At 32.7% G+C, this 26567-nt stretch overlaps 4 protein-coding genes across 4 annotated transcripts; 1 reads left to right on the top strand and 3 right to left on the bottom strand.

The window, feature by feature from the left end:
- Positions 1–691: 691 nt before the first annotated feature.
- On the bottom strand, positions 692–8393 carry LOC123888674 (probable galacturonosyltransferase 14). Its single transcript, XM_045937789.1, has 6 exons — positions 7428–8393; positions 6230–6285; positions 5974–6129; positions 3641–4231; positions 2377–2679; positions 692–1691 (listed from the first exon to the last, which is right to left on the bottom strand). The coding sequence occupies exons 1-6, from the start codon at positions 7642–7644 to the stop codon at positions 1407–1409; spliced, it is 1608 nt and encodes a 535-aa protein (XP_045793745.1). The 5' UTR covers positions 7645–8393; the 3' UTR covers positions 692–1406.
- A 6068-nt stretch (positions 8394–14461) lies between these two features.
- On the bottom strand, positions 14462–16670 carry LOC123888668 (cytochrome P450 71A1-like). The gene is made up of 2 exons (XM_045937782.1): positions 15789–16670; positions 14462–15067 (listed from the first exon to the last, which is right to left on the bottom strand). The coding sequence occupies exons 1-2, from the start codon at positions 16668–16670 to the stop codon at positions 14462–14464; spliced, it is 1488 nt and encodes a 495-aa protein (XP_045793738.1).
- Positions 16671–19204: 2534 nt separating this feature from the next.
- Positions 19205–20095, top strand: LOC123888672 (probable FBD-associated F-box protein At1g32375). The gene is made up of 2 exons (XM_045937787.1): positions 19205–19405; positions 19642–20095. Exons 1-2 carry the CDS (start codon positions 19220–19222, stop codon positions 19903–19905), a joined length of 450 nt encoding a protein of 149 aa, XP_045793743.1. The 5' UTR covers positions 19205–19219; the 3' UTR covers positions 19906–20095.
- A 2716-nt stretch (positions 20096–22811) lies between these two features.
- Positions 22812–24780, bottom strand: LOC123892141 (FBD-associated F-box protein At3g52670-like). The gene is made up of 4 exons (XM_045941969.1): positions 24281–24780; positions 23667–24123; positions 23331–23420; positions 22812–23123 (listed from the first exon to the last, which is right to left on the bottom strand). The coding sequence occupies exons 1-4, from the start codon at positions 24778–24780 to the stop codon at positions 22863–22865; spliced, it is 1308 nt and encodes a 435-aa protein (XP_045797925.1). The 3' UTR covers positions 22812–22862.
- Between the last annotated feature and the right edge of the window lie 1787 nt (positions 24781–26567).

The raw sequence follows: 26567 nt of genomic DNA, 5'->3' as shown, positions 1-26567 counted from the left end.
TTTGAAACTTTTGCCTTCAACTTTTTATTATGTAAAATCATTTTCTTGGAAGGCCAAAGGTACCTAAATAAAATGTGGAAATATTTTTTTAGAAATTGTGTTCAACTTTTTCAAAATTAAATTTTGTTCTATTTAATGCAAACTTTATATGTTTAGGTTAGTGCTACAGTGGACCATCTTTATAAGTGGTCCATCATAAACCAGTGCTTAAAATTATCAAAAACTCTAACGATTGTCTACAATAAACTATAAGAATAAAAAATCATCACTTTCCTCATCTTTATAGCTAAATCAATGACATAATTGATGTTTGTCTAATATGACTTACGTCTTTATTCTTTGTTATTTTAGTCAAATCAATATCAATTAAATAATTTTATCAACAAGAAAAATGGGTTTAATCACTAACTTATAATTTCAAATATCAGCATATGTCGCCGTTAGATTTTTAAAGTTCGTATTAGAACTTTCCCTAATTATAATATATATTTTTAGGGTTGCTCATCAGCTGTCCTTATCTTTTTGGAAATGGGTTTAGCTTAATCAATTGAAGCGGTTTTAAAACAAAACAAAACAAAGAGTAAATCCATTGGAGGGGTAAGTAAGTAAAGTAAGTAAAGTAAGTAGTGAGGAAACAATATTTCAGCAACAAAATTGTGAAAGCAAGATAAAATGAAAAATGAAGAGAATATAGGAAAAAAAGAATTTTCTGCACATTTTCAATGTCTTGTAGTCTTACATAATGAATAACAATATTTATATATATCCTACAAACAGTTCCCCAATTCAATGGACCTGTAACAAACCAATCTCATGAACTACTCCTAGAATTCACCATTCATCATATTCATATGATAATAACAAATCAAAGTTGGTGAAGGTAAAAATTGGTAATAACAAAATTTAAAGAAACTAAAAAATGATTCTCTAGAAGGGGGGGAACCTCACAAAGTAACTGTCCTAGTAGTAATGTAAATGTTCTCAATACCAACCAACAAGATTGATGAAACAGGTCCATGTGACTTTTTTTTCTTATCTCTACCATTCAGTTTATTCTCCAATATATTCAACTATGGAATATTTGCTATATTTGTTCCATAGAAGATCAATAATAAGTATATCCTTTCACCAACCAAAAATAGAGGATGTGTTTTTCATGTCACAACTCAAGGACTCAAATGATTCTCAAAGCCATTTAGAGACTGTAATAACTCTGTCTGCAAAAATGTAGGGAATGGTAGCAAAATCCACCAACAAAGTTTTTAATCGCTTTGCCCTCTCAACCATTTTTTTTTCTATCGTCTTGAGGAAAGTCTCAAGATGTAAAAAAATTAGAAGAAATCCGGTCCCTTTCATATTCACTGTTGTACAAATCAAACCATAGAGCTCGCTCATCGTAGGGCGGACTATGATTCCAGGATATGACAGTTTCTCACAAAATCATTTGAATAATTGACATACTTGGTCCAAAACGGCCGAAGATGTTCGAAGCCAATTGGTAACCAGGGTTTTGATTGGCCATTGTAGTGAATAACAGCAGCCTTTTTCACGTTCTCGAGATTTGTATTGCTCTGATAACCCAAGCCAAGCATGTGCCAAGAGGGATCAATTGGATGAACGTGACCTTTAAATGCAATCAATGCGGGAGGTAGGGTTCCTAGCTTCCACATTGTCAGGTTTGACCTCAGATTCTGCCATAGTGAAGTTGTCAATAATATACTCTTCAGTAAAAAAGATAAATTGAAGAACAAATGTCCAAGACTTTCCAATCTCCATCACCCTATCTCAATTTCAGAAAAAGGAGAGAAAGGGTTTCCAATACGAAAACAATACTTTGACACGCAAATTTGACAACAATTTGGATGGTTAATCGTGTTTAGTGGATGGTTAATTAATATAGCAAGATGTTGCAATTCATTAACCATCCACTAAACTTAAAACCGCGATATTGAACCAACAATCTTCAAGTGTTCAAAATATACATGTTTTCAAGTGTTAAAATATACATAATATTCATTAACTAAGAGTTATGTAACATGTTCAAATATAGAACAAAAAATCACCATTAATGACATTCAAAATTGTGATTAATTGTGTCCAATGGATGGTTAATGAGTTGTGACACCTTATATACATGAACCATCCATTAAACGCAAGTTACAATGTATTTGAACAGTGTTAACCATCCAATAGTTGTCTCATTTTGTGCCAAAACAACACAGCTCTTCCATTAAACAAAAGCACAGAAACAAAGCAAAATGTCACCTGTGTTCCCATACTATGACTACTACCTAATAATTAATTTATCGATGAAGAATACTTAAAAATTTGTTATAAACTGAAGTTCTATTAATCTGAGTTTATATGGACTTTTACCTCTTTCAGCCAGGAATGATATGTCTCTCGTATATTAGTCCTTCTCCATGCACCAAGATCAAAGATATTCATTCCATAAGCCCATGCACACTCATCAGGATCCAAATGCTTTGAAATGAGGGGATGAGAAAAATTGAAGTAGTTCCTAAAATGTTTAGACATTACCCACTCATCTTCACCTCTGCAAGTTTCCACGGCGCCATTTACCTTTCCTTCAAGGTCAATTTCCCAAAGTGGAGACAAGTCACGCTGAATCACCACATCATCATCCAAAAAGACCACCTTGTCAAGGTTTGGGAAAAGCTGTTGGACAAACAAGACATACACAAATTAGCATGAGTATATGAAACACAGCCTAATTAACATTTCCCAAAAAGAACAATAAGAAGAAAAACATTATCTCCATCATAAAATGTTAGTGTTAAAGTTGGCAATCTTAGCTGTATTTGATACATAAGCTTTGAATGATGCTTACTGGTGAAAATAATGCAATTTAAAATTAATAATTATTTATTTACATGCCGAAACAACAAAAGGAGAGAGGGGAATGTCACTCCATTCATTTTTTCAAAGAGACCAAAACTATGTAGATTTATTGAATCTCGGCTGAAGGGAGGATGCTCCTTTTAAAGCTTTGCCTTCTGATAAAGGGTTTTCCCTTGTATAACTGAGCTAATATTCAGTTCTCCAATATTAGCAAATTCAGTATACCCTCTTCTATGCCCTTCCCCTTCTATTTAAACTAGAGAAATACTAGCAACACACTTTTTTGAAAGAGACAACTCAATTTTTCTTTAAAAGAAATGATAAACTAATCAAAAAGAGTGTGTTGCTGACATTTCTCTTTTAAGCTAAGTTCCTGCTACTATCGCTTTCACCCGTCTAACCACCAACCAGTGTTAACTGTCCTACCATCATTTCTGTAAACTTTTCTTAAATAAATCTTGAGGTTTTCTTTATTCTTCTCTTTATGTCCTATTGTGTCTCATTTCGTTAAATCATTTAAATTTATATACATATAATGGAAACTTTTTACTGATAAATATTCAGTTTGGAGTGACCATTGAATCATTCAATCCTTATGTTACATTCAACATCAAATATATTTTGTAAAAAAGTAACATTGAAAATAAGATGACAAAGTTAATAAATTGAACTATCATTTATTTCACAAATTATGATTTGAGAAGTATCAACTATATTGAGAGACAGAGAGATAAAGAGAGACAACACAAAAGAGTAATCATTGTTGAATCCAACCTACCTCTGGTAGGTATATGCGCAGATGGTTGAGTAAAGATATGTACTTTGGGCTTCTGGCTTGCAATTTAGATGCAAATTTACGCGGATTTGTATCACTGAGATTGGCTCCTGCAATATGATTTCCATGATAGTAATCCCTGATCCCATTTTGATTTTCTACAGCTTCAAGTACAGGAACATTTTCTCTCGTCAACCAGTCAAACTGGTGAATGCCTTTGATTTCAACTACAGCAGGGGCGACTGAATTTAGCGCAAACCATGAGTGCATACCCGCATATGTTTTTTTATCTGTGATTACATGGAAGACTATCTTTTCAGGTCTTGGAGATGACTGGACGGCAGAATTAACAACTACTGCGGCGGCCAAAATGTTATCGGTTGATAGAATAAAATGGTGGTATGAATTATCAGACAGTAAGGGAAGTAATTCTGGAGGAGGCAATTGTCTTCGTGCATGAGCATTTGATGAATATTCATCAGTCAAACGCAATGACAGACAATGAATCCCTTTAGGAATAGAACTTGCCGCAAAGTGTTTATTCATCAGCTCTGCAAATTTAGACTCTCTGATGTCCCTCTCAAATTTCTCTATCTGTGTCACAAAAAGCAAGTCATTTTAACAAAGATTGATAACTGACATAATCATTAACTACCATTTTCAATATAAGAACTGTAGTATCTATGTAAATAGATGTGGTTGAGCCATTGCAAGATAAATGGTACTTTTTATATGAAGGCATGCCTAAGGCCAATAAATAGTACTTTTAAAATATACAAAAAATGAGTAATTTAGATTTGGAGTATCTTATATTATCTCAGGAATTGTTTTCATATTTCCTTATATATCATGATTTGTTTCCTTGTTTAATTAGGATAGCTTTATTGTTTTGTCTTCTATTCTCTAATAATACCAAACATATCATTCACATCATATCCATTTAATTTCATTAGAGTCTTCCTTTTCCTCCCTCTATACCTAAGATACCAATACTTAGGCTAACATTCACACATCAAACTTGTATATGCTTATAAAATTTCTGGAAGCCCTAATAGGGTAGCATAAACAAATAGCTATCACGAAGGCCGGCATTTACAAATAAATAGTTGCAATTGTATATATTTGAATGTAACAAACAATGAGAAAGGAGGAAGAGAATAAAAATAAAACCAATTGACACTCAAAATGTCATGAATCATGATAATAAGAGAAGCCTTAATATGAGGTACATGGTCTCACGGAATTTAAATTTTTCCGTATCACGGTGATAGGGATTGGTTTCTTTTAGGGCTACTAGACTGTTCACCAGAAAGGATAGAGATCTCAAGCAGACACATGCTTTAGGCATCGATCATCTTCCTAACTACATGGTGACCAAGATCATAATCCGTGGAGGTAAATGAGGAAGTGTGCCTTAGAGAACAGAGCCCACTCCCTCATTGCTCATAGAGCGTCGACACTAACGCTTGGTTAGAGTAACAGCCCCTTTTTTTTTCAAAAAACAAAGTAGCAGCCCCCTTTCCCCTTCTTTCATATGGGGCATTGTAGTGCGTCTGCACCAATTGATTATGTTGCACTTCAAAAGAATAATTTCTTTCCAAAGAAATTATTCATACTAATAAATCCCCTTAATCCATGTTATTCATGGGGCTTGCTCAGAACCAGCTCCTTGTCTATTCTTAGGTATTTCTGTTTCTCTTGGAAAATTTTGTTTGGAACCTTCTCTGTGACGACGTGCCATCTATATACACTATGGTGAACTCGAATTGAGCATAACATTATCCCTAAGGACATTTCTTTTGCATGACAGCTCATTTGTAATAATATTAGGTGTTTGGCTTCCTAGTGGTCTGACGTACACTGTCTTTTAGGGGGCTTCCCTAAAAGACATGTTGACCAAATGGGCAGATTTGGCCTATTGACTTTTTCTTTTTCCGTTGTTGCTATGTGTTTTGCTCTCACTTTAAAGATAATTCTTCCAAACATTTCATTGTAATTTCTTCACTTCATCGTACAGTGTCGGCTTCATAAAAAGTATCAAGTATAGAGCTCATGTAATTCAGAAGTTCATTCAAATTTCTCGGTATACATAAAATGAAACTATGCTTAAAAAAAATAAATTCAATGAACCCATGCAAAAGCTCTATACTTATACAATGTATTAGTTATTCCAACCTCGACCTTTTAATGTTCAAATCTCATAAATAAGGCCAAACACAATGAATAATGTGGTTTCCTTGTAAGCCATATACCTTTTCCAATAAGATTTGAAAAATTAATACCAATTAACCAAGAAACATACAATAATCTTATGTTAAATGTAACAAGCATCTTACCATTCCCCTCAACATGAATGCAAAAGTTTTTGCATCATATTGATTGGTCTGCATATCAGAAACAAGTTTATCAAAGGACTCTGGAAGCTTTAGATCAGCTGGAATTTCCCCTGTCTTCACTTCGTTAAGGATATTGTAAAAATCTCTAACCAGTCTCTGCAGCACCATTAATGTCATCATCACCACAAGAGTTTAGATATTTGTTTTCAACCAAAACATTATTGAATATGATGATAATAATAATAAAATTATTTACCCCTGAATCGTCAACCCTGCCAAGAAGCCTCGGTCCTAACCGTCTGCCTAAACAATCTGGAGCACAAACAAGGAATAAATTAGTGATCTAAAACAGGCACAAGTTGAGCATTATAAAAAAGAAAAAGGCACAAAAGAATAACTATCAGAATCTAATCCAAGTAGCATAAAAGCAAGCTAGAGACAGCTGAGGTTTCAAAAATACAAAAATAGATAAAGCAAAACCGGAATCAAGTCCAATGGCAGCTTAACTAATCATGCTATAATTAATCAAACAATCGCTCTTCAGATCCTATAATAAAGCAGCATAAATATTAACCGGTAGCTACTAAAAAAACTACCCTCAAGAAAAACACTTAGTGTCGGTTTCTTTCCACCTTCTTTTCACCGTAGAAAATCGGTCAACGGGCGTTAACTAATTCTCAACCTACAATTCATAGTTCCCCCCTAACCACGCACCGTAAAAAATGGTCAACGCACGTTAACTCTAAAGCTACCATTTATGGCTCCCCCGTAACCACACACCGTAAATTCAATCAACGTGCATTAAATCTAAAGCTACAATTTATGGCTCCCCCGTAACCACAAACTGTAAAAATCAATCAACGCGCATTAACTCTAAACCTACAATTTATTGCTCCCACCTAACCACGGCACAAAAGGCATCGCAACACGACAAATCAGAAGCTAACGGAATCCCAAACATACACTTAAACAAATTAAAATTAATTACATTTGCACTAAAACACTTCCAAGTTCAATGCCTTAACATTCATCATTATTAAAAAAAAAAATCAATTCAAAAAATAAACACAAACAATTAAAGAAACAAACAAATGTGTACCAAAAAACAAACAAACAAACATACATACAATACATGAATTTCAGCACAAAAAGGCGACAAATCGAAAGCCAACAAATCCCAAACATACACTTAAACAAGTTACAACTAAATATGCATTGCACTAAAACACTTCCAAATTCAATGTCTAAACATTCATCATCATCATCATCATCATCATCAATAAAAAAACATCAATCAATTCCAAAAATTCCAAAAACAAACACAGACACAAACAAATACATGAACATATTAAGTTTGACTCAAAAACTAAAAATCAAGATCTAGCATCAAACAAACAAAACAAAACAAAAAAGCAATCATATGATTATGAGATAAAAGAGATAGTAAAAAGTACCAAAAGAGGAGCACTTGTTGACACTCCCTTCAAGGGTAACAAGAGCAGTGAGAATGAATACAAAAGGCAATAAGAAAGCTAAGATAAGAATGGTATGAAAAAGGGTTCGATAGGAAATGTGGCGAGCTGCGACCTTGATCTTCATTAAGTCAATAAACCCATTGTTTGTGCTCGATATTGTGATACTTCTCATACTAGGCGAGAAGTGAAGCTGCATCGTCGTTTATGCATATGCAGCCTCACATCCACAATAACCCTAGCACCAAAATCCCAAAACGATAACAACAATAATAGCGTCACCCATTTCATCCAATCGCACACCATCAGATTCAGATCCAATAATCGGATCCAATTTCTATCTGGGTCGTCCTCAGATCGATCAAGTTTGGGTTTTTCTTCTTCTTATTTTCTATCCCACATTTGGGGGTTTTCATACAAATTAGGGATTTTGATTTTGATTTCAATTTCAATCCTAGGATTTTGGTTTTTTTTCAATCTTAGGATTTCAAGATTTTGAAACTTTTTGATGTTTTTCAAGTTCAAAGTTTCTCTCCCATGGATCAAAGAAGGAGAGAGAGAGAGAGAGAGAGAGAGAGAGAAAGAAAGGAAGAAGAAAGAAAAAAAGAAGAGAGAGAAAATTTTTGGGTATGTTTTTTAGTTTTGTTGGTTGTTTTTGTTTGGTTTTTTTTTCTTTTTTATTTTTTTATTTTTTTGTGCGGATCTCTTTGATTGGTCCGATCTATAATTTCGATTTTCTCGGAAAATTTTATTTATGATGAAAGAGAAAGAAGAAAAAAGAAAGAAAATGTGAAAAGCTTTGTTATTAGTCAAAATACAAAAGCGTGTGTTGGGTTGGGAGAGAGAGAGAGAGAGAGAGAGAGAGAGAGAGAGAGGGAGGGGAGAAAATGGGAGAGAGAGGGAGAGAAATGTGGTGAAAGTTTGACCTTGAGATTAGGGAGTGCTAGTATAGGGTATGATGTAATAATACCTATATATAGATAATTCCTATGTTTGTGGACAAGGGTTAGAGGATTATGTGGATAGGATAGGATTATGTTAAAGTGATGGTTAATTTTAGTAGTTAATTTTTTCTTTATTGTGTGTGTAGAGTAACAATATTAGGGAGTTAAAATCTCTCTATTTTCTTAGTGTGTGAGTATTAATAAATTTTTAATTAAACATCAATTTTTAATGTATAACGAGTGTCTGAGGTACTCGTTAAGCATTCCATTTTAAAAAAATATATATATATTCAAAAAGTGGAAAAATTTCAATTCTCAATGTATTAACTTCATATATTTTCATAATAAAAATCACAAAAACTTACTATTTAAAATACTTAAAAAGTGTTTCGAGGATACTCATTAACACTTTCCATATTTTATAAGTAATTTATAAGGATAAATGAGTACACTAACTTTTATCATATTTTGTTGATTTTTAATTTAGCTCATTCAATTGTTTCAAAAAAAAATAGCTCATTCAAAATAAAAAAAAAAAATTTAACTAAAAAGACATAATAACCAATTTATCCTTTCCAAAATACTCTAATTAATGAGACATGATAGCAAATTTATCCTTTCCAAAATACTTTGGTTGTTGGCAAGTCCTCACATTTCTTTGAGGATTCATGCTTCTCATCAACCTTGGTCTTTACTTTTTTAATAGACTAATTAAGGCCCTTGAATTTTTCTTTGTCTTTCTTCCACTCTTTCTTTTCATTCATTTTCTTTCTTTGTATGTTAAACTTGCAAGGCATGTTGAACTTATCATTCAATCCCTCTTTCAACGACTCTCAACACATGAGCTTTAGTGAACTCTACAACTCTTCAATCTTCAATGTGCTCAAAATTTAGGAGTCAAAATTCTCATTACCTTTTCAACAACTTGTTGATCAATCATACCTTCACCAAAGTCTTTCATTAGATTCACAAGAGTGACCAATTTTTAAAAATAATCACTATTCTTGTTTCATATACTATAAGTAAAATTGGACTTCCTAAATTCATTGAAAAAGTAACTTATGTAGTTTATATTATTGATTGAATATATTACTTTTTCAATGAATTTAAAAAGTCGAATTTTGCATATATATATATAAAATTGGAGAAAGTAGTTTGATCCTCCTCCATGTGCATACACTCTTTGAATCTTGACACCGTTAAAATTCTCTTTGGATCTTCTCGCCTTTGAAATTCTTTCAAAGTGTTTGGATTCTGCACTTTGTTGAATATAACAAAGTCTTGTAATCTTTCTTTTATGAATCTCTCGTGACTATTCTTTGTGCCTCGGTTGGATATTTACCAAGATTTTCATATTTATTCTGCACAACATCGAGTAGATCTTGAACTCCAAATAATGTCTTCATCAAGGCACTCCATCGTTCCCAATTGCTACCATCAAGTATCGGGAGATTGGATGGAAAATTGTTGTTGCCATTCATATATGATTGCTTGCAAGCAGGGTATCAATGACCCGAGAGTCAACTCGAACATAGTTTAAAATTTGAGAATTAACTAATTGAACTTGGTTCGTGAATAAAATGAACCGAACTTGAATTATATAATTCGACTTGCTTAATTCATTAGCTAGCTCAATAATATACATATTATTAACTTATCAAAGGTTGAATTGAGATGGAATATGATAATTTGTCTTATATGTCATGTCTATTTTATCCTAACTACGTGATAGGAAAATGTAAGTGGTGTGAGTGCTGCATAGTTCACTATATTCCAAGTTTAGAGGTAAAAAAAGGTCTTATATATGTATATTTGGCTATCAAACTAGAGCATGTTTTTTATAATAAAAAGTTATTAGAAGTGAAGATATTATTGGTTGAGTCGCGTATTAGGTCACTCTCTTTAACATGTTTCGCAATACTGTTCAAATTGTGCAAAGCGGACAATCAATTGTGCCGTCCCTCGTGATAAATCAGCCATGTTCAACACAGAACCGATCAATTACTACACTATAATAATCGAAGAAGGAACACCTTCTTGAATGTTTCAACAAAACCACTCGATAATTGATACAACTATCAATTTTACTGATACAACAATATCAGTTCACAAAACCAATGAAACACAAAGGAAATAATATTTTTTCGATGGAAAGATTATGTGGAAGAGAAATGAATTATGTATGTAGAACAAGGCTTCAAACGAGATTGGTGTTTTGATGTTTTATGAATTCTTGTTCTGTGTGTAAGCTACTGAAACAAGGAAGAAGAATGAATTATATATATTGTTTTTTCTTCTAATTAAGAAAAATAAGGTTCGTATATGGAAGAAAGATTCAGCCAATGAAGTGGAAATTGTAACGTAGGGGACAAACACTAATGCACTATTATGTGTGGATCAATGAAGTAATTGAAGAATCCGTTTTCAAATGGTAAGAAATCAAGCTGGCTCCTTTGATCAGCTTAATTAACTAAAAAATTAGTTAATTTCGTGACTAAAAAACATATGGTGTGCGGAGTTCCCCGTTTACAACCTGTCTACCGAGATCTACCGAGAGGTCATTTAGTTGAGGAGATAATTTTGAACCTAGATGAACTCGGTTCGAGACCCGACACGAAGAGGCAAAGGAGTTCCCCGTTTATAAAATTGGATACCCCTTGAGGCACATCCCTATTAGTCACTTTAGAAAAACTGTCCAATAAGAGAGACAAGAGGCCCTAACCACCCCAAAAGCAATAGATCGTTAACTAACTAAACAATAAAGAGGATTGACACATCATTCATAATACAAGCACGGAGAATGAATTTTCTTCGCCAATAGCTTAGGAGTGTCAACCCAACAATTAATGGAGGATATATTATGAAAAAAAAATGTTACAATAAGTATTTGTACTTGTACATGTTGGTGCATTTATGTTAGAGGGTGGGGGAGCCTGTGTGTAAGGAGGTTAATGAAAGTTTGATAATACAATTGCCGTATTCCCTGTTGACTTAGTTAGCACATTGTACTTTTTTCTTTGACAAAAGTTAGCACATTGTACTTGAATGAGGACGATAATTGAATTGCATATACAATACAGTAGTCAGTAGTAGGGTCAAAATATGTTTTAGATGGTTTTCATTTTAAACGAGGAAGAAGAGAATATATTGGTATCACACATAATTAATATACTTCATCCGTACACAAATATAAGAAAAAACAGATACGAAAGCCAAAAAAATAAAAAAAAAATAAAACAGATACATATCCATTATTCAATGAATCTAAAAAGTGATTTTTTTTCTTATATTTGTATTCGGAGGGAGTAATGTTTTAAGATTTTGAATGAAAATTTCACGTCTAATTTTCTTGTGATTCTAAAACATTGACTCAATTGTTTCTTTAAAGATTTCTCGAACTTTCCAATAAATTGATAGCAGAACTTTGGTTCCATGGAATATAAAATTCTTATTATGTTATGTGGTTGTAACCTTGTCTGATGCACATCACATATCAGAAAAGAATTCTAATATTTGTAAAAGATTTTGTTTGATTGTGTCAAATTTATTATTTTTGTTTGATAGATAAACGAAATGAAATTAAAAATTCGCACATACAAATGAAAGAGTCACGTAGGAATTGTATCGACATTCTTTAGATTAGGCGTGTCTGTGTCGGATACCGACACTGACATTTATGATTACACTAAATTATGTTATTTTTCCAAAATTTTATCGGTATCAACGTATCAGTGTCCGTGTATGTGTTTGTACTTCATAGATCACGATTCCTTTAAACCAAATTTATTAAAAAAAATCCTTAACCAATCAAAAGGCAATAAATATTAAAGGGACAATAATGTTATCTCTTTACCAGAGAAACCAACAATACAAACCTATGTCGTTATTTAAACCAACAAGTCATTTGCAACATCTTTTGGCGTGAACTTCATAGTCGGATATCTATGAAGTACGGATTCCAACACGGACACAGCGACACGACACGGATACCACGATACAGCAAACGTAAAAAATATATGACACCGACACCGCTATATATTTATAAAATATATAAATTGAGAATCAAAATATATATAGATATAAATCTAATTTGAGCCAAGTTTTTTTTTAAAAAAAAGTTTTAAAACAAGATAGGATAGTGTTTTGCCTTTATTTATTCATTTACGACCGAAAAATCTAAAAATATCGTAATCAAAATGTAATGTTTTCAATCTCTCATTGATCAATATTGTTGTTTCTATACATCTTTAACTTTTGTAGACATGTCTGATATGTGTCTAAGGAGAGTATAAGCAAAGAAAAAATAATTATTCTTGGAAGACTTGTCCGACACGTGTCATACGAGTGTCTTACAGGTGTCGGACACCGATCAAAGGAGTGTCAAACTAAAGGAAAAATAGAATTTTTTTCGACACCGATATGAGTTATCCGACACGCATCGGACGAGTGTCATACAAGTGTCGGACACCGACACGTGTCGGACACCACGACACGCCAGGTGTCGGTGCTTCCTAGTCGGATATTTAGCACTTGATAAAAAATATCAATGATATTTTGCACTCCATCAAACTTATCAACTTCAATCATTCTACCTACAATAGTACACTTTGTTAAGAGTCTAACAAACTTCACTTCATTCTTTTGCTTAGTCGCAACGAGCGAAACAACTTCTTGCTCCGTAGTCCCAGGACAAGCATTCATCAAATAGACCTTCGACACACAACTGAGATCAAAACCTTCAAGATCATTTAGTAGATATATTTGCATCATCTCTATTTTGAAAATCATGAATAGAACGAGTATTAATCGTTCCAATCATGTTATCGACGTAACACAATGCCTTCATATTATTCGACCTCAGAGCGAATTCTAATCTAACCAAGGTTTCGACAAACTCACAAAAAACTATAACCTTATGAATAGGATCTTCTTCCTTCAAGAGTGAAACCATAGTATCAACCTTTGACCTTGTATCATAAGTTAACCAAATATCTTTTGGTTCCATTTTAGTCTTGCAAACATAACAACTAAATTTCTTCGTACGACCATCATTACGACGATCATTACACATCATCCATAAGTCAGTCATGCAACCAATGCATAAGAAATGAAAACATGATGCAGCTAATTAACAAATTACAAATCATCTTCCTTTCCGCATTTTGCACAAAATTTTGCTTCAGATACAAAAACATTTGGAGCTACATTATGAATAGATTCAAACAATGCATTAATAGGACTTGGATTAATAATGCTTGAAGAATTCAATAGTTTGGGATCGACGCAGAGTTTTCGCATTTTGAATAGTAAATCATTTGCTGCTTGTTGATTCTGTTGCTTAAGAGTTGTTTGTGTTTCATATTTTAAACACTCAACAAGGTATTGCAATTCTCTATGCATTTTATTATAAGCTAGACGCAACAGGGGAGGGAAGCTTACGAAAATCGAAACATATTGTGGTGGTGGTGTCAGGGAAAAAGACGCCATAGGAGAGTTGTCTAGGTACTTTAGAATTCGGCCACGAGATAAAAAATATTACTGGATAAACTTTAGAATTCGTCCTTTTAGCCCTCATGAAATAAAATGGCTGAAAATTTCTCAAAAATAATGACTTGATATGCTTAGTGAGTGTGATAAACTAGAATTCGCTAACATTAAGGGGGCAAAACGACATAATCTTGAGCTAACATATTCAATGAGGGGCTAGGACAGAATTTTGACATTACTTGGGATAATCGAAAGGAAACAAATATTATAGGAGATAAACCAAAATTCACTAACATTAAGGTAAAAACTATTTAACCCTACATTTTATCACAGGAGGGAAGACAATGCTAGGAGGGAAGACAAAACAAGTATTTGAAAAAATATTTGATTTATCTCAGGACATAATTAACACTACACAAGTGTTTTTTCTTATTTTATGAAAATAGCTTATGATTATACTCATAAGCTGGTAGTTATTTTCATGAGCAAACAGAAACAGTGTCTATATCACTGTTAAACATACATTACATGTATCTTTATTCATAAAAAAACAAGCATTCTTCCAAATCCTAATTACCAACAACATCAAATGTGATTCTTGGCAACAAGGCAAAGGTGATTCTTCTTGTGTCTAGCAAGTCCTGGCAACCCTTCAATATCTATAACTTCTTTTGTTATCCCTTCAGGCATTTCCCAATCAAATGAATTTAGAAGATTCGCAATCATCATTTCCACTGTGGCGATTCCCAATGGTATGCCAGGGCATATTCTACGCCCTGCACCAAATGGAATCAGCTCAAAATCTCGTCCCTTAAAATCAACATCACTATTTAAGAATCTCTCAGGATTAAACTCTTCTGCGTCTTTCCACGTCTCCGGGTCCCTATGAATGGCCCAAATATTCACATACACTAATGTTTTTGGTTCTATTTTGTATCCATTTAGAATGAAACTTTTACTGGCCTCTCTTGGGGCTAGTGGTGCTGGTGCATAGTATCTCAGTGTCTCTTTTATCACAGCCTTGAGATATATAAGCTTTTGAATATCATCTTCATCTATGAACTCTTTTTTGCCACAAATGTTTCTAACTTCTTCTTGAACTTTCTTCATTACTCTTGGATTCTTCATTAATCCAGTCATCACCCAAACTGATGTGGCTGCACTTGTATCACTAGCTGCTACAAGTAGATTCTGTGATCATCAAATGCCAAATTAGGACCTTATATTTTTCTCATTGAGACATGTCTATGTGACACAAGATAATTGCATAGTTATGCTATTCAAACTATGATAATGATGATATTGTTCCTTAGATAACAAAAAACTAATGATCAATGTAGTCATCTTTATGTAAAAATTAATTGTAAACGAGTCAAGAAACAAGTTATCCTAAGAGCTTAGTTGATACCGAAATATGCTTGTACCAATATTCCAGCTTAATCACTTTTTCTTCGATTCAATGAGACGTCTTTGAACTAAGGGTACGTATAATTTTTAAAATTTACATAAGATCCATAATTAATATCTAAAACAAGTGATACTGTGAATTTGAGATGAAAACATTAGTGTTAGAAGGATGACTAAGTATCGCACGAGGGGTTAACGAGCATTTTAATACATTAGTCTTGACTAGCAGCTAATGTTTCGGTACAACATGCAATACAAGTTCATGTGAATATGAGGCCGGGAAGAGATACCCGATCTGGTATGAGGTTGAACTTCTTCTATTATTCACCCCCATTAAAAATTAGTACGGATACGGGGAATATCCGAACTCTTCCGGATTTAGTTCCGGGAAAGGCAAAACTCGTCTCTACTGCCTAACCTTAGAAAAATGGTGCTATGAACCTTGTATAATAGGGTATAAAACCTCAAAGAAAAAAAATAGATATTGAAAATCATGAATACATACCATAAGGACTGCTTTGATGTGATCATTGGTGAGATCAATTGAGAGACCACCCTGCTTCCTTAACTCAAGTAACACATCAACTATATCCTTCTCTTCTTCTTTCTTCCTATTATTAGAATCAAGATGTTCCTTAAGAACTTCTTCAAAAAACTCATCCAAAGCTTTAAAAGTGTTATCGACACGAGCAACTAACCCTGTGAGTTTATCAATCCACCCCATGAAAGGAACAAAATCCGAAACAAAAAACGAAAGAAAAATCGCTTGTGTCTCATTAAGTAAACCATGGAACCTACTTTTCTCACCCCCTTGATGTTCATAACTTTTTCCAAAAGCAATTCTACATACTATAGAGGTTGAGACAGACATTACAATCTCACTAAGGTTTGAAATTTTGGAAGAACAAACATGGTTAGATATCTTTTTCAACATTTGCTTGACCTCAAATTTTCTCACATGAGAAAAGCTAGAAATTTTTTTGGAGCTAAAGAAATGGACAACACAAATTTTTCTTATTTCTCTCCAACAATCATTGTATGGTGAAAATATCATATCTATGCCATTGTAAGATAATATTTGTGTGCCATATGATGTAGGTCTAGTAGATACCTTATGATCATGATTTTTGAGAATTTCTTCAGCTAGTTTAGGTGTTGAAACAACAATTGCTTTCTTGAAACCAATTTGAAGGGAGAAAATAGGGCCATAAATTTTTGAGAGATTCCAAAACTGAAAATGGAGATTTGAAGTGTCAAGTTGATGAAGATTGCCAATTATTGGAAGGCCTTTTGGACCTTTTGGAAATGAGTTCTTGATAATGGTTTTGTATTTCATGAAAATGAATAATACCAATAAGAGAAAGGCTAGAACTAGAAATGACACCATTGTTGATTAGAGCTTGTAGATAAATCTCACTGTGAAAAATATCACATGCATGTGTGTTCTCAGCACAAAACTTTAGCTCTTTTATAAACTCAAAGATCATATATTTTTGTTTTTGACTAAGATCATATCTACACTTTAATATAGTCTTCAATACATTGAATAAATATGGACAAAGATGACGACTACTCCCAGTCTGGTCAATCCATGCTGATGCTAGAAGAGCTCTTCCTTATACATTTTTCTATGAACTTTAGAAATGTAATTATGACTAAAATTACAAAAAGATCCTCACATTGCTTTATTTTATGACACAATTTTTTTTTCTTTTCTAATAGCTTAATTGTTAGAAATTTCACTTTAATGAAGAATAAATGGAGTGTCTGAGGTTCGAACCTCGGCACCTGCATAATATATGTGATATTCCTATTAACTGAGTTAAGTTCACGATAACTTTATGACACATTTTTTTATGATAAATTGTTAATATATTGAAATATTTAATTATTTTTATCAATATATATATATATATATATATATATATATATATAAAATAAAATACTTAATTAATATATTGAAATATTTAATAATGATATATGGGTACTTTTAATAATACTTATCGGTGTAGATAAATTTTACATCGACAATAAATAAAAAAGATTTAACCTTTCATATTATATCAAGAAAATGAAGTTAAGTGGGATAATATGGCAGAAAACATTGTTGTAATTGATTTTTTGATCAAAATGATTATAATTAGTTGATAATGTAAATTTATAATTAGTTGATTTTTCTCATGATTTATTTTTGGTGTAAACTAGTATCCTCTGTGCACAACTACAAAGACTAATCCATCGATCATTGTAGGATCTAAAAGGGCGACAAATTCTCCCAAAGAATTTCAACGCTACTGCATGCCCAAACCATGAATCGAAATCAAACTCATAATCTTAGTTAAGCTAGAAGTGACTTGAATCATCTCATCTAAGCGTTATTGGATTACTCATATAATATTTGTTAAGCTAGAAGAGACTTGAATCATCTCATCTAAGCGCTATTGGATTTCTCATCATTTTTTTGTATCAAATAAGATTCATACTGTATCAAGCCCCCAAATTTATGTGAGTAGTATGCATAAAGTCTTATGTTCGATTTTTACTTTCCTAAATAACCAATTTTCTTAGTAAAAAAGAAAAACCAATTTTCATTAAATATATATGTAAAAAAAAAAAAAAATTACACGTGCATCACAATTAAACTCTTTTAAATTGTGCCTAGAAAAAATTCATAAGAGTAATTCTTTTTTTATGGCAATTACTTTATGACCGTGTGACTACAAGGTCCAACCTCCTCATGAGAGGAGTTTTACCTCATCAAGAGGGGATAAGTTGTGTGTGGTGTAATTGCCCCCTTGAAACATCAACACATTTGTTCCTTCAGGCGAAATCAGGAGTATTAAGGGAAGTTTATAGGTTTTTTTTACCTTTGATCACATGAATTTGAAGCGAGGTTTTGATCACACACGGAAGGTTGTGCATGTGAACTCAGAATGAATGTGTATTTACATATATAGTTCATAGTCAATGAAAATATCAAGTTTTTCCAAACATTGATTAGGTCAAAGTTATAGCCAAGATGGCTTGTTGGCCTTGGCCAAGTAAAATATTTCTTCCTAGTTTGGAATCTGTTTTGGTCTTTTGAGGAGAATAGATAAGATAATGAAACTCGGTAATTTTGTAGGGACAAAACTAATATATTTAAGCCTACAATTTAATTTTGAGTCATGTGGCTAACAAAGTTCATCTATATCGAATCAATTTGAGTACTAGAGTCCCTGGATGTGTAACTTAGTGGTAAAAGGGTCGAGACGCTGGACGTTTAATGTTTGAGTCATGTGGCTAACAAAGTTCATCTATATCGAATCAATATTTTCATCAGCCCCCCTAAAGCTGGTGGATGCCCAATTTTCTTATTAGAGGCTAGATTTGCTTTCTACTGAGGGCTATTCATACTGAGGGCTATAATGAATATGTCAGTGAGATGAGTCCCAGTAGCCTAGTAGGTACAAGTTTTGTTTTTCAGCCTATATCTAAATAAAATCATTCTGTAAGGTACACACACCTTGGTTGGAAGTAGTAAAAGTTTAGAAGTCTCATCAATCCACGTACATATTTTTGGATTATAAGTAACTCAAAAGATTGTTCTCAAATCCTTCAAATGAATTAAAAGGAAATCTTTAACCTTTCAAAATGGATCTTGACTCCTGTTTTTTGACTTATCAGTGTGAAGTTTCTCCATACTAAAATATAGGTGACTAATGTATTTCACTGATCAAATACGTTCACATGTATACAAGTCTTAGAATCAATCACTCCACACAATTTCCATAATATCACGCTAACAACAATCCCAAGTTAGAAGCGTCAAAGATATAAACATATCATATATAGATCAGCCTTCTAACCATTGCATAATATATTTAGTGTTATGATTTTGATATAACAAAGAAATTATGGTATAAATCGTCATTATTTAGTTTTATACTAGCTAACATGACATCATTACTGCTTGTTGTGTACAAACAGTGGCTACTGGGTGGCCCCACTGATCTACACTTTCCAGAATTTCGCCATTTACTTCATCTAGAGCTCATTCTTCCATGGTTCAACTTGTATTCTCTGCTGAGCCTGCTTCAGACATGCCATCTGCTTCAAGTTCTCATAATTCAAAACGACAAGGTTTGTTGACTTCTTAAGTTTGTTTAATTGAAGTTTTGGTAAATTTAACTTCATCTACACCCCTTAATAACTTTGTTGTGAAATTTATCCATCCAATGGTTTTATGAAATAAATTATAGAAAAGCCTCGCTTTTTGCATACTCCAAATAGTGACAAGGATGCATAACATTATTCATTACTATATCTATGATTGCATCTTATGTAAGTTGCATTGTTGTGTCTTTTGTTGCCGGCAGGATCAGTCACCCTTACCAATATGTGCTACACAACCAAGTGTTCCTAGTTGTCTTGTATCACACCTGGCCTCCATTGAATTAAAAGGATATCGAGGATTTCCAGATGAGTTGTTATTTGCTGAATATGTTTTGCAAAAAGGGCTTGTTTTGAAAACAATGATTATTGTTGATATATCGGTGGACCCAAACAAAAAGTTTGACACTCTTAGAAGATTATCTAATGTGCCAAGGGCCTCTGCAAATTGCCAACTTACATTTGACTAAGTTATATCTGCCTAAGGTGTGATTTCTCACTAAAACTACTTTGTTATTTGTTTATTACTGAATCAATTCAAAGGTGATTCAGATTGGGTTTGGTCTGCATAATTAGTTGTCCCTTGTATTTTCTTGCATGCACTTCATTTTCAACTCTATTTGGTGGAATGACATGATTCAATACCTCAAAGTTTCTGAATTTCTTTGATCCAGCTATTTTCCAATAAGGTATAATAATATTAATTAGGATATGCCCTCTCTACTAAAAGAATTATTCAAGTTTCGCCTCTGTAACCATGTTTGTTTTACAAATATGTTCTCCTGATTTATTGAAAAAAGAAGAAATTGGCAATCTCTTTGTAGCATTTGTATTCAATGTTACCGGTGCAATATTACCATCTGCAAAACAAGTAGAATTTTCATGTTACGTGGATCCGTTAACAGTTCCTTTCTCTACAAGTTTATCATTTCTAATATGAATATCAGTTGGGAAATTAAATTAAATTTTTATGTTTTTGTCATAAAAAAATCTTTTAGTAAAGATACTCCCAGTACATTTTGTGAAAGCATATTTTGTTTGCATAAAAAGAGAAGTACTATGTAATTTAAAATTGTTAATTTTTTTTGCCCCCTCTTGAAATACAAAGTAATGCTTCGAATGCATTTTACGGTTTTGGAGAAATCTCCATAAAGTTCGTGTTTCCCCAAACCCGTCCCGATTCGCAACAAAACAACTTTGCATTAACATGAAAAGTAGAACCAATATAAATAGAAAAAACAACTTTGTTTAATACACAACTTAAAAATAAAAACAAACAATTGAATATAATTTAAGACTTTGTTTAAGAGTTTATAATTTAAGAGAGGTAAAATGTAATTAGATATACGCGGAGTGGGTTTGGGGACGGATTCGGGGTGGGTATCAATGTCCCCATTACCCACTCCACCCGTCTTTTAAATTAAGGGAAACCTCAAACCCAGTCAAATCGGTTTTTCCCCGTCAACATCGGGGCGGGACTGGTGGGTGCCCGCGGGTATGGGTTATATTGCCATGCCTGTAGAGGTGGTCATTGAAGTCATTTAATTGCTTTTTCTTCAGATTTGTGTACTGAAAAAAATAATTAGCTGGCACTTGTTAAGCATACCAAATATAGAAACAAAAGATAAAATTAATATTGATAAAATAACTTTTTACATTTTCGATGCATTGAATGCACAAGTTCCGAGACAAAATTTCCATATTTATATGCTTAGCATTTTCCTTAAAATTTTTGGAAACAAGAAAAAAACTCTTGTTTTCATTCAATAGGAAGTGGCAAACTCTTGCTTCTTTAATAGGAAAATTGTTGTATGTTATGTTTGTTAACAAATAATTCATCATATGCTACTGCCACATGTTCAACTTGCTTTAGTTTTGATTATTTGATAACTCTACAGCTTTCAATTATTAAATAATGCTAAATGAGATAATTTGAAAGCCTAATGTTGTTTGTGTGTTGAATTTGCTTGAATTAGTGACGGTAAATTTATGTAGCACAAAATAGCAGCGTAGATTAGACATGTAAGTTCTGCTTATTCAATCTCCGATGGTTTTTTTCTCGGTAAAGTCGGCTTTTGATTCGCTCTCAAAAGAATTGAATGAAGTGCCCCCTTTACCTCTTTGTGAGGCAAAAATCTTTTCTAAGATTTGGGAGAGTCTGGCTCCTTCAAAAGTAATTCTTTTTTTATGGCAATTACTTTATGACCGTGTGACTACAAGGTCCAACCTCCTCATGAGAGGAGTTTTACCTCATCAAGAGGGGATAAGTTGTGTGTGGTGTAATTGCCCCCTTGAAACATCAACACATTTGTTCCTTCAGGCGAAATCAGGAGTATTAAGGGAAGTTTATAGGTTTTTTTTACCTTTGATCACATGAATTTGAAGCGAGGTTTTGATCACACATAGAAGGTTGTGCATGTGAACTCAGAATGAATGTGTATTTACATATATAGTTCATAGTCAATGAAAATATCAAGTTTTTCCAAACATTGATTAGGTCAAAGTTATAGCCAAGATGGCTTGTTGGCCTTGGCCAAGTAAAATATTTCTTCCTAGTTTGGAATCTGTTTTGGTCTTTTGAGGAGAATAGATAAGATAATGAAACTCGGTAATTTTGTAGGGACAAAACTAATATATTTAAGCCTACAATTTAATTTTGAGTCATGTGGCTAACAAAGTTCATCTATATCGAATCAATTTGAGTACTAGAGTCCCTGGATGTGTAACTTAGTGGTAAAAGGGTTGAGACGCTGGACGTTTAATGTTTGATTCCTGTTGATAAGTGCTCGCATCCTAGAAAGCGAGAGGTTTAATTTGGTCATTTCAGGGGGCCCAAAAAGCAAATCTCTATAATATATTGGATGGATTTTTTGGTAGATGGATTGGATAGATAACGGATTATTTTGACATGTTAATGCAAATATTATGATATTTTTATGTTCAAAATGATCTATATTATGTCTATATATCATGTTAAACATATATAAGTTCAAACAAATGTAAAAATTTTGCGCATTAAAGACTAAGAACAAAATAAAAAATTTTGTAGGGATGAAAACAATGATTTTATTTTACATGGACGAAAACCAAAACTCTATAAAAGTAAGAATTGAAAACATATTTTATCCTATATAATATAATATTAATAAGAGTTCTAGATTGAACAAGGAAATAGTGTTTTGTTGCAATTTAAACTAATAAAGTTTACAAAATTATAAAATTACAAATTTCAAATTTTGATAACTTTGGGCCTTGATAAACAGTTGCCTCTTAACACAAGGACCTTTCAATGAATAAAAAGTTCAAATTAGAAGCATAGCTATCTCCCAACATTTGTAATAGATAGAGATTGTGAAGCATAGCTATCCCCCAACATCTGTCATAGAGTAGGTTTTTATTTTATTTTTACACCTTATGGTGATACAGCTCAATCAAATGTAAGTTGACACAGTCTAGAGGCCCTTGGAACATTAGATAATCTTCTGAGGATGTAGTACTTCAAAATGTCTACAGAAATATCAGCAATACTCATTTTCTTCAAAACAAGTCCATTCTGCAAAATATACTCTGCAAATAACAGCTCATCTGGACATCCTTCATAGCCTTTAAATTGGATATAGGTCAGATGTGATAAAATACAATTTGGAACAGTTGATTGTGTAGTCCATTCTGGTGAGGTTGATTCTTTCTGTCAAAGACACAATGGCACACCATAAATAAGATGCAATCAATGGTAATTAATCATATATAGTTAAGTATGCATAAAATGAGGCCTTGCGTAATCTATTTCATAAAAACGTTAAATTGATACATTGCACATGAAAGTTATTAAGTGGTGTACATGAAGTTAAATAAAATTAAACTTGAATCAAACGAACTTAAGAACTCAACAAACCTTATCGTTTTGAGTTATAAGAACTTGAAGCATAGGACAAGCATGAAGTAGGCTCAATAGAGAGTTTTGGTTGAACCACGGAAGAATGAGCTCCAGATGAAGTAAATGGCGGAATTCTGGGAAACGTACTGGGAAAAGTAGATGAACAGGGTCACCTAGTAGCAACTGCAAGTAGTAATAATGTAATACTAGTTAGTAAAAAAATCAAGATGATTAGGTTGTGATCAAAAAAATATTTGGAAATATGTGTAGGCATTTGATTAGTGAAACACATAAGTCATCATCTAATATATATATATATATATATATATATAATAAAACTGAATAAAACTATACCTCTATTGTTGAAATACTCAAAGATAGATGTTTTATTCCAGAGAGATCATTGAAGAAGCTGACTAATTTGTTAGTTAGATAACAACCATCAGAACAACGAAAAACATCAAGAGACGCTTTCACCACGTTTTGCAAGTTGCCAACATCACTGAATGTGTTAAGATCGTCAAAACCAAGCGAATACAAATCCATTTCTAGACAATAACAACCATAACCAACACTGCTGATTTTCAACCTCTTTAACGTAGATGGCACACGGAGTTTCTTATAGTTAAAACCAAAAAGACGAGTATCTAGAGTTTCTAGGATAGGACAGCCAACGAGGAAGCCATTCATTGTATGAATATCCACATCTCTCATGTGGAGTTTCAAGTAATTAAGTGATGGTAAACGAATTTCCTCAGCAAACCGTGGGTCAATATATATTGACGAGAACATTCCTGTTCCCCCAATGAGACTGTAATTCATTAAATAAAAAATATGTTAGTAAAATTATTATGTTGTCCCGTCCCATAACGGTGGAATTTCTAGTTACTAGACTATTTGACAAAAAAAAAAAATCATTATTATTATGTTAAGAATATTAAAATAACTAAAAGGGTTTGCTTGCTTGCCTGAGGGAAACGAGATTAGTACAAGTGAAGAGGGTGATTGGAGGTTCAAATTGATATTTCTGAATGGGATCGATTTCGAGGCTGAATTCCTTGAGGTGTGGTCCAATGACAGAGCGAACCCATGTGTCGATTGAACTGGTGCATGATTTGATGTTGTAAAGAGATTTAACACATGAGAGACTCATCTTTTCAATTGGGTAAGGCATACGAAGAGAGAACACCCTGTTTACAAAAACAGAAAAGTTTTGGAAGTGCTCGACTAGTTTGTTGTTTCTCATTGCCTTTTCGAATAAGGCTTCGTCCCTGAAGTCGTTGGAGAAATCAAGAACGGAAACATGCTTCCAAACGTGGCGCCATCTGTTCGACAGAATGCTTGTTGCAACGGAGGTTTGGGTGGGGAGAAAAGAAAGGATATGGCTGAGCACACAGTCTGGTAGACTGCTGATTCTGTCTTCTTCTGCTACTATTCGTCGTCTTTTGGAGTTCGACTCTGCCGCCATGAATGAGCACAAAAAACAAGTAGTACAAGCTTTTTCAATCAAACTATACAGTATGAATGAAAAACAAAGAAAGAGTGCTCGATTTGAACACTATGCTTTGCTTCCTTCCGATGAATGAATGAATGAATTTATGGAAATCGATTGCTGTCTATATATAAGTAAAAAAATAACCAATCTTCTTAAATTTTGTTTTTTTGATGTACAATCTTTTTTTTCGAATCAAAATCTTTTTTGATATACAATCTTCTTAAAATATTCACTAAAAGATTAAAGTTTATTTTTATATCAAAATATTGCAACTAAATCTTTTTATTGTTTCTATTTTTTTGGGCTCTTAAATTATTTTTTTTGATATACAATCTTTTTTTCGATGCAAAATCTTTTTTGATATACAATCTTCTTAAAATATTCACTAAAAGATTAAAATTTATTTTTATATCAAAATATTCAATATTGCAACTAAATCTTTTTATTGTTTCTATTTTTTTGGGCTAAACTTTCTATAAGATTGTTTCTCTTTTCTATCTTTATGAGAATATTTAAAAAAATATGAGAGAAACTATTGTTAAATAATTTTTATGTTGTAATAGTCAACATTGTCCCGTAATTGTTAAGAGTCTCACGTCAGCTGAGATATGACATGAATAAGTGTTTATAAGTAAGATGCAATCCTCACCTTACAAGCCGATTTTGTAGGTTGAGTTATGCCCAATTCACAATTCTAAGATAGTATCAGAGTCTATTCACGATTCGTTGGGCCACATGCTATCAGGTTTCCGCTATCGGACCACCCACCATTTATTTCTGCGATTTGTAGGGTGTGTCAAGAGTCCCATATCGGTTGAGAGATGGCCTCAACACTTATTTATAAGTAAGAGACAATCTTCACCTTACAAGTCAGTTTTGTAGGGTTGAGAGGCTGTTTGTTATAGCTTATTTTAAAAAATAATCACTTTTTTTATAAAAATAATCACTTTAAATTGTTTTGCATCTGTTTGTTACAGATTTTTAAAATAATCAGAAGCTAAAAATAATCAGAAAACAGCTAAAAATGAGAAGCTACTAAGAGTAGCTTATAAAATAATAGATTTTTTTTAGAGGAGAGAGAAAAGAAATATTAAAAGAAGAAAATTATTTATAATGAAAAAAATCACTTTTATAAGGTTATATACAAACAAACTAAAGATTATTTTATTTAAAAGAAGTGATTTTTATTATAATAAACAAACACAAACTAAATTCAACTTTTTTAAAAATCTCTAAAAATTAATCTCTAAATTATTTACATCAAAATCACTATTTTTTTAATCTGTAACAAACAGACCCTGAGTTACGCCCGATTAGAGTTTCAGGACTATTAAATAGAAATTTGATTAAAAATATTAAAACTTCCCCTCTAGAAATACAGATTCATGTTTGCTCGGATGATTTTGGCTTTACTTACAAAAGAGGACAATGGGAGCAAAACATATAATTAGGTTCAAAAGTCTTTTGACAACTACTATGTTATGTATATCCATATTTTGGTAAACTAGTATCAGGACATGCTACCCAACGAAAAATTCTTGATTTCTCCTTATTTATAATTGTCTCTTGATATTTAATATTTGGAGGTGACACAGCTTGTTTGATCGTGGTTGGGATGAAATAAAATGGTAATTGCTTTTATATTTTCCTTCATGGTAATTTTTGTTTTTTTGACTAATTCCTTCATGGTAAATGATTTCAATATTTTCTACAATATCTTCTTTTCACCTTTCGCTGGTTCCCTGTTTAGTATGTCACTA

This window comes from Trifolium pratense, linkage group LG6 (genome assembly GCF_020283565.1).
Source record: "Trifolium pratense cultivar HEN17-A07 linkage group LG6, ARS_RC_1.1, whole genome shotgun sequence".
Lineage (NCBI taxonomy): Eukaryota > Viridiplantae > Streptophyta > Magnoliopsida > Fabales > Fabaceae > Trifolium > Trifolium pratense.
Note: the sequence above shows the minus strand (reverse complement) of the source record. Positions and strands in the feature narration are given on the sequence as shown.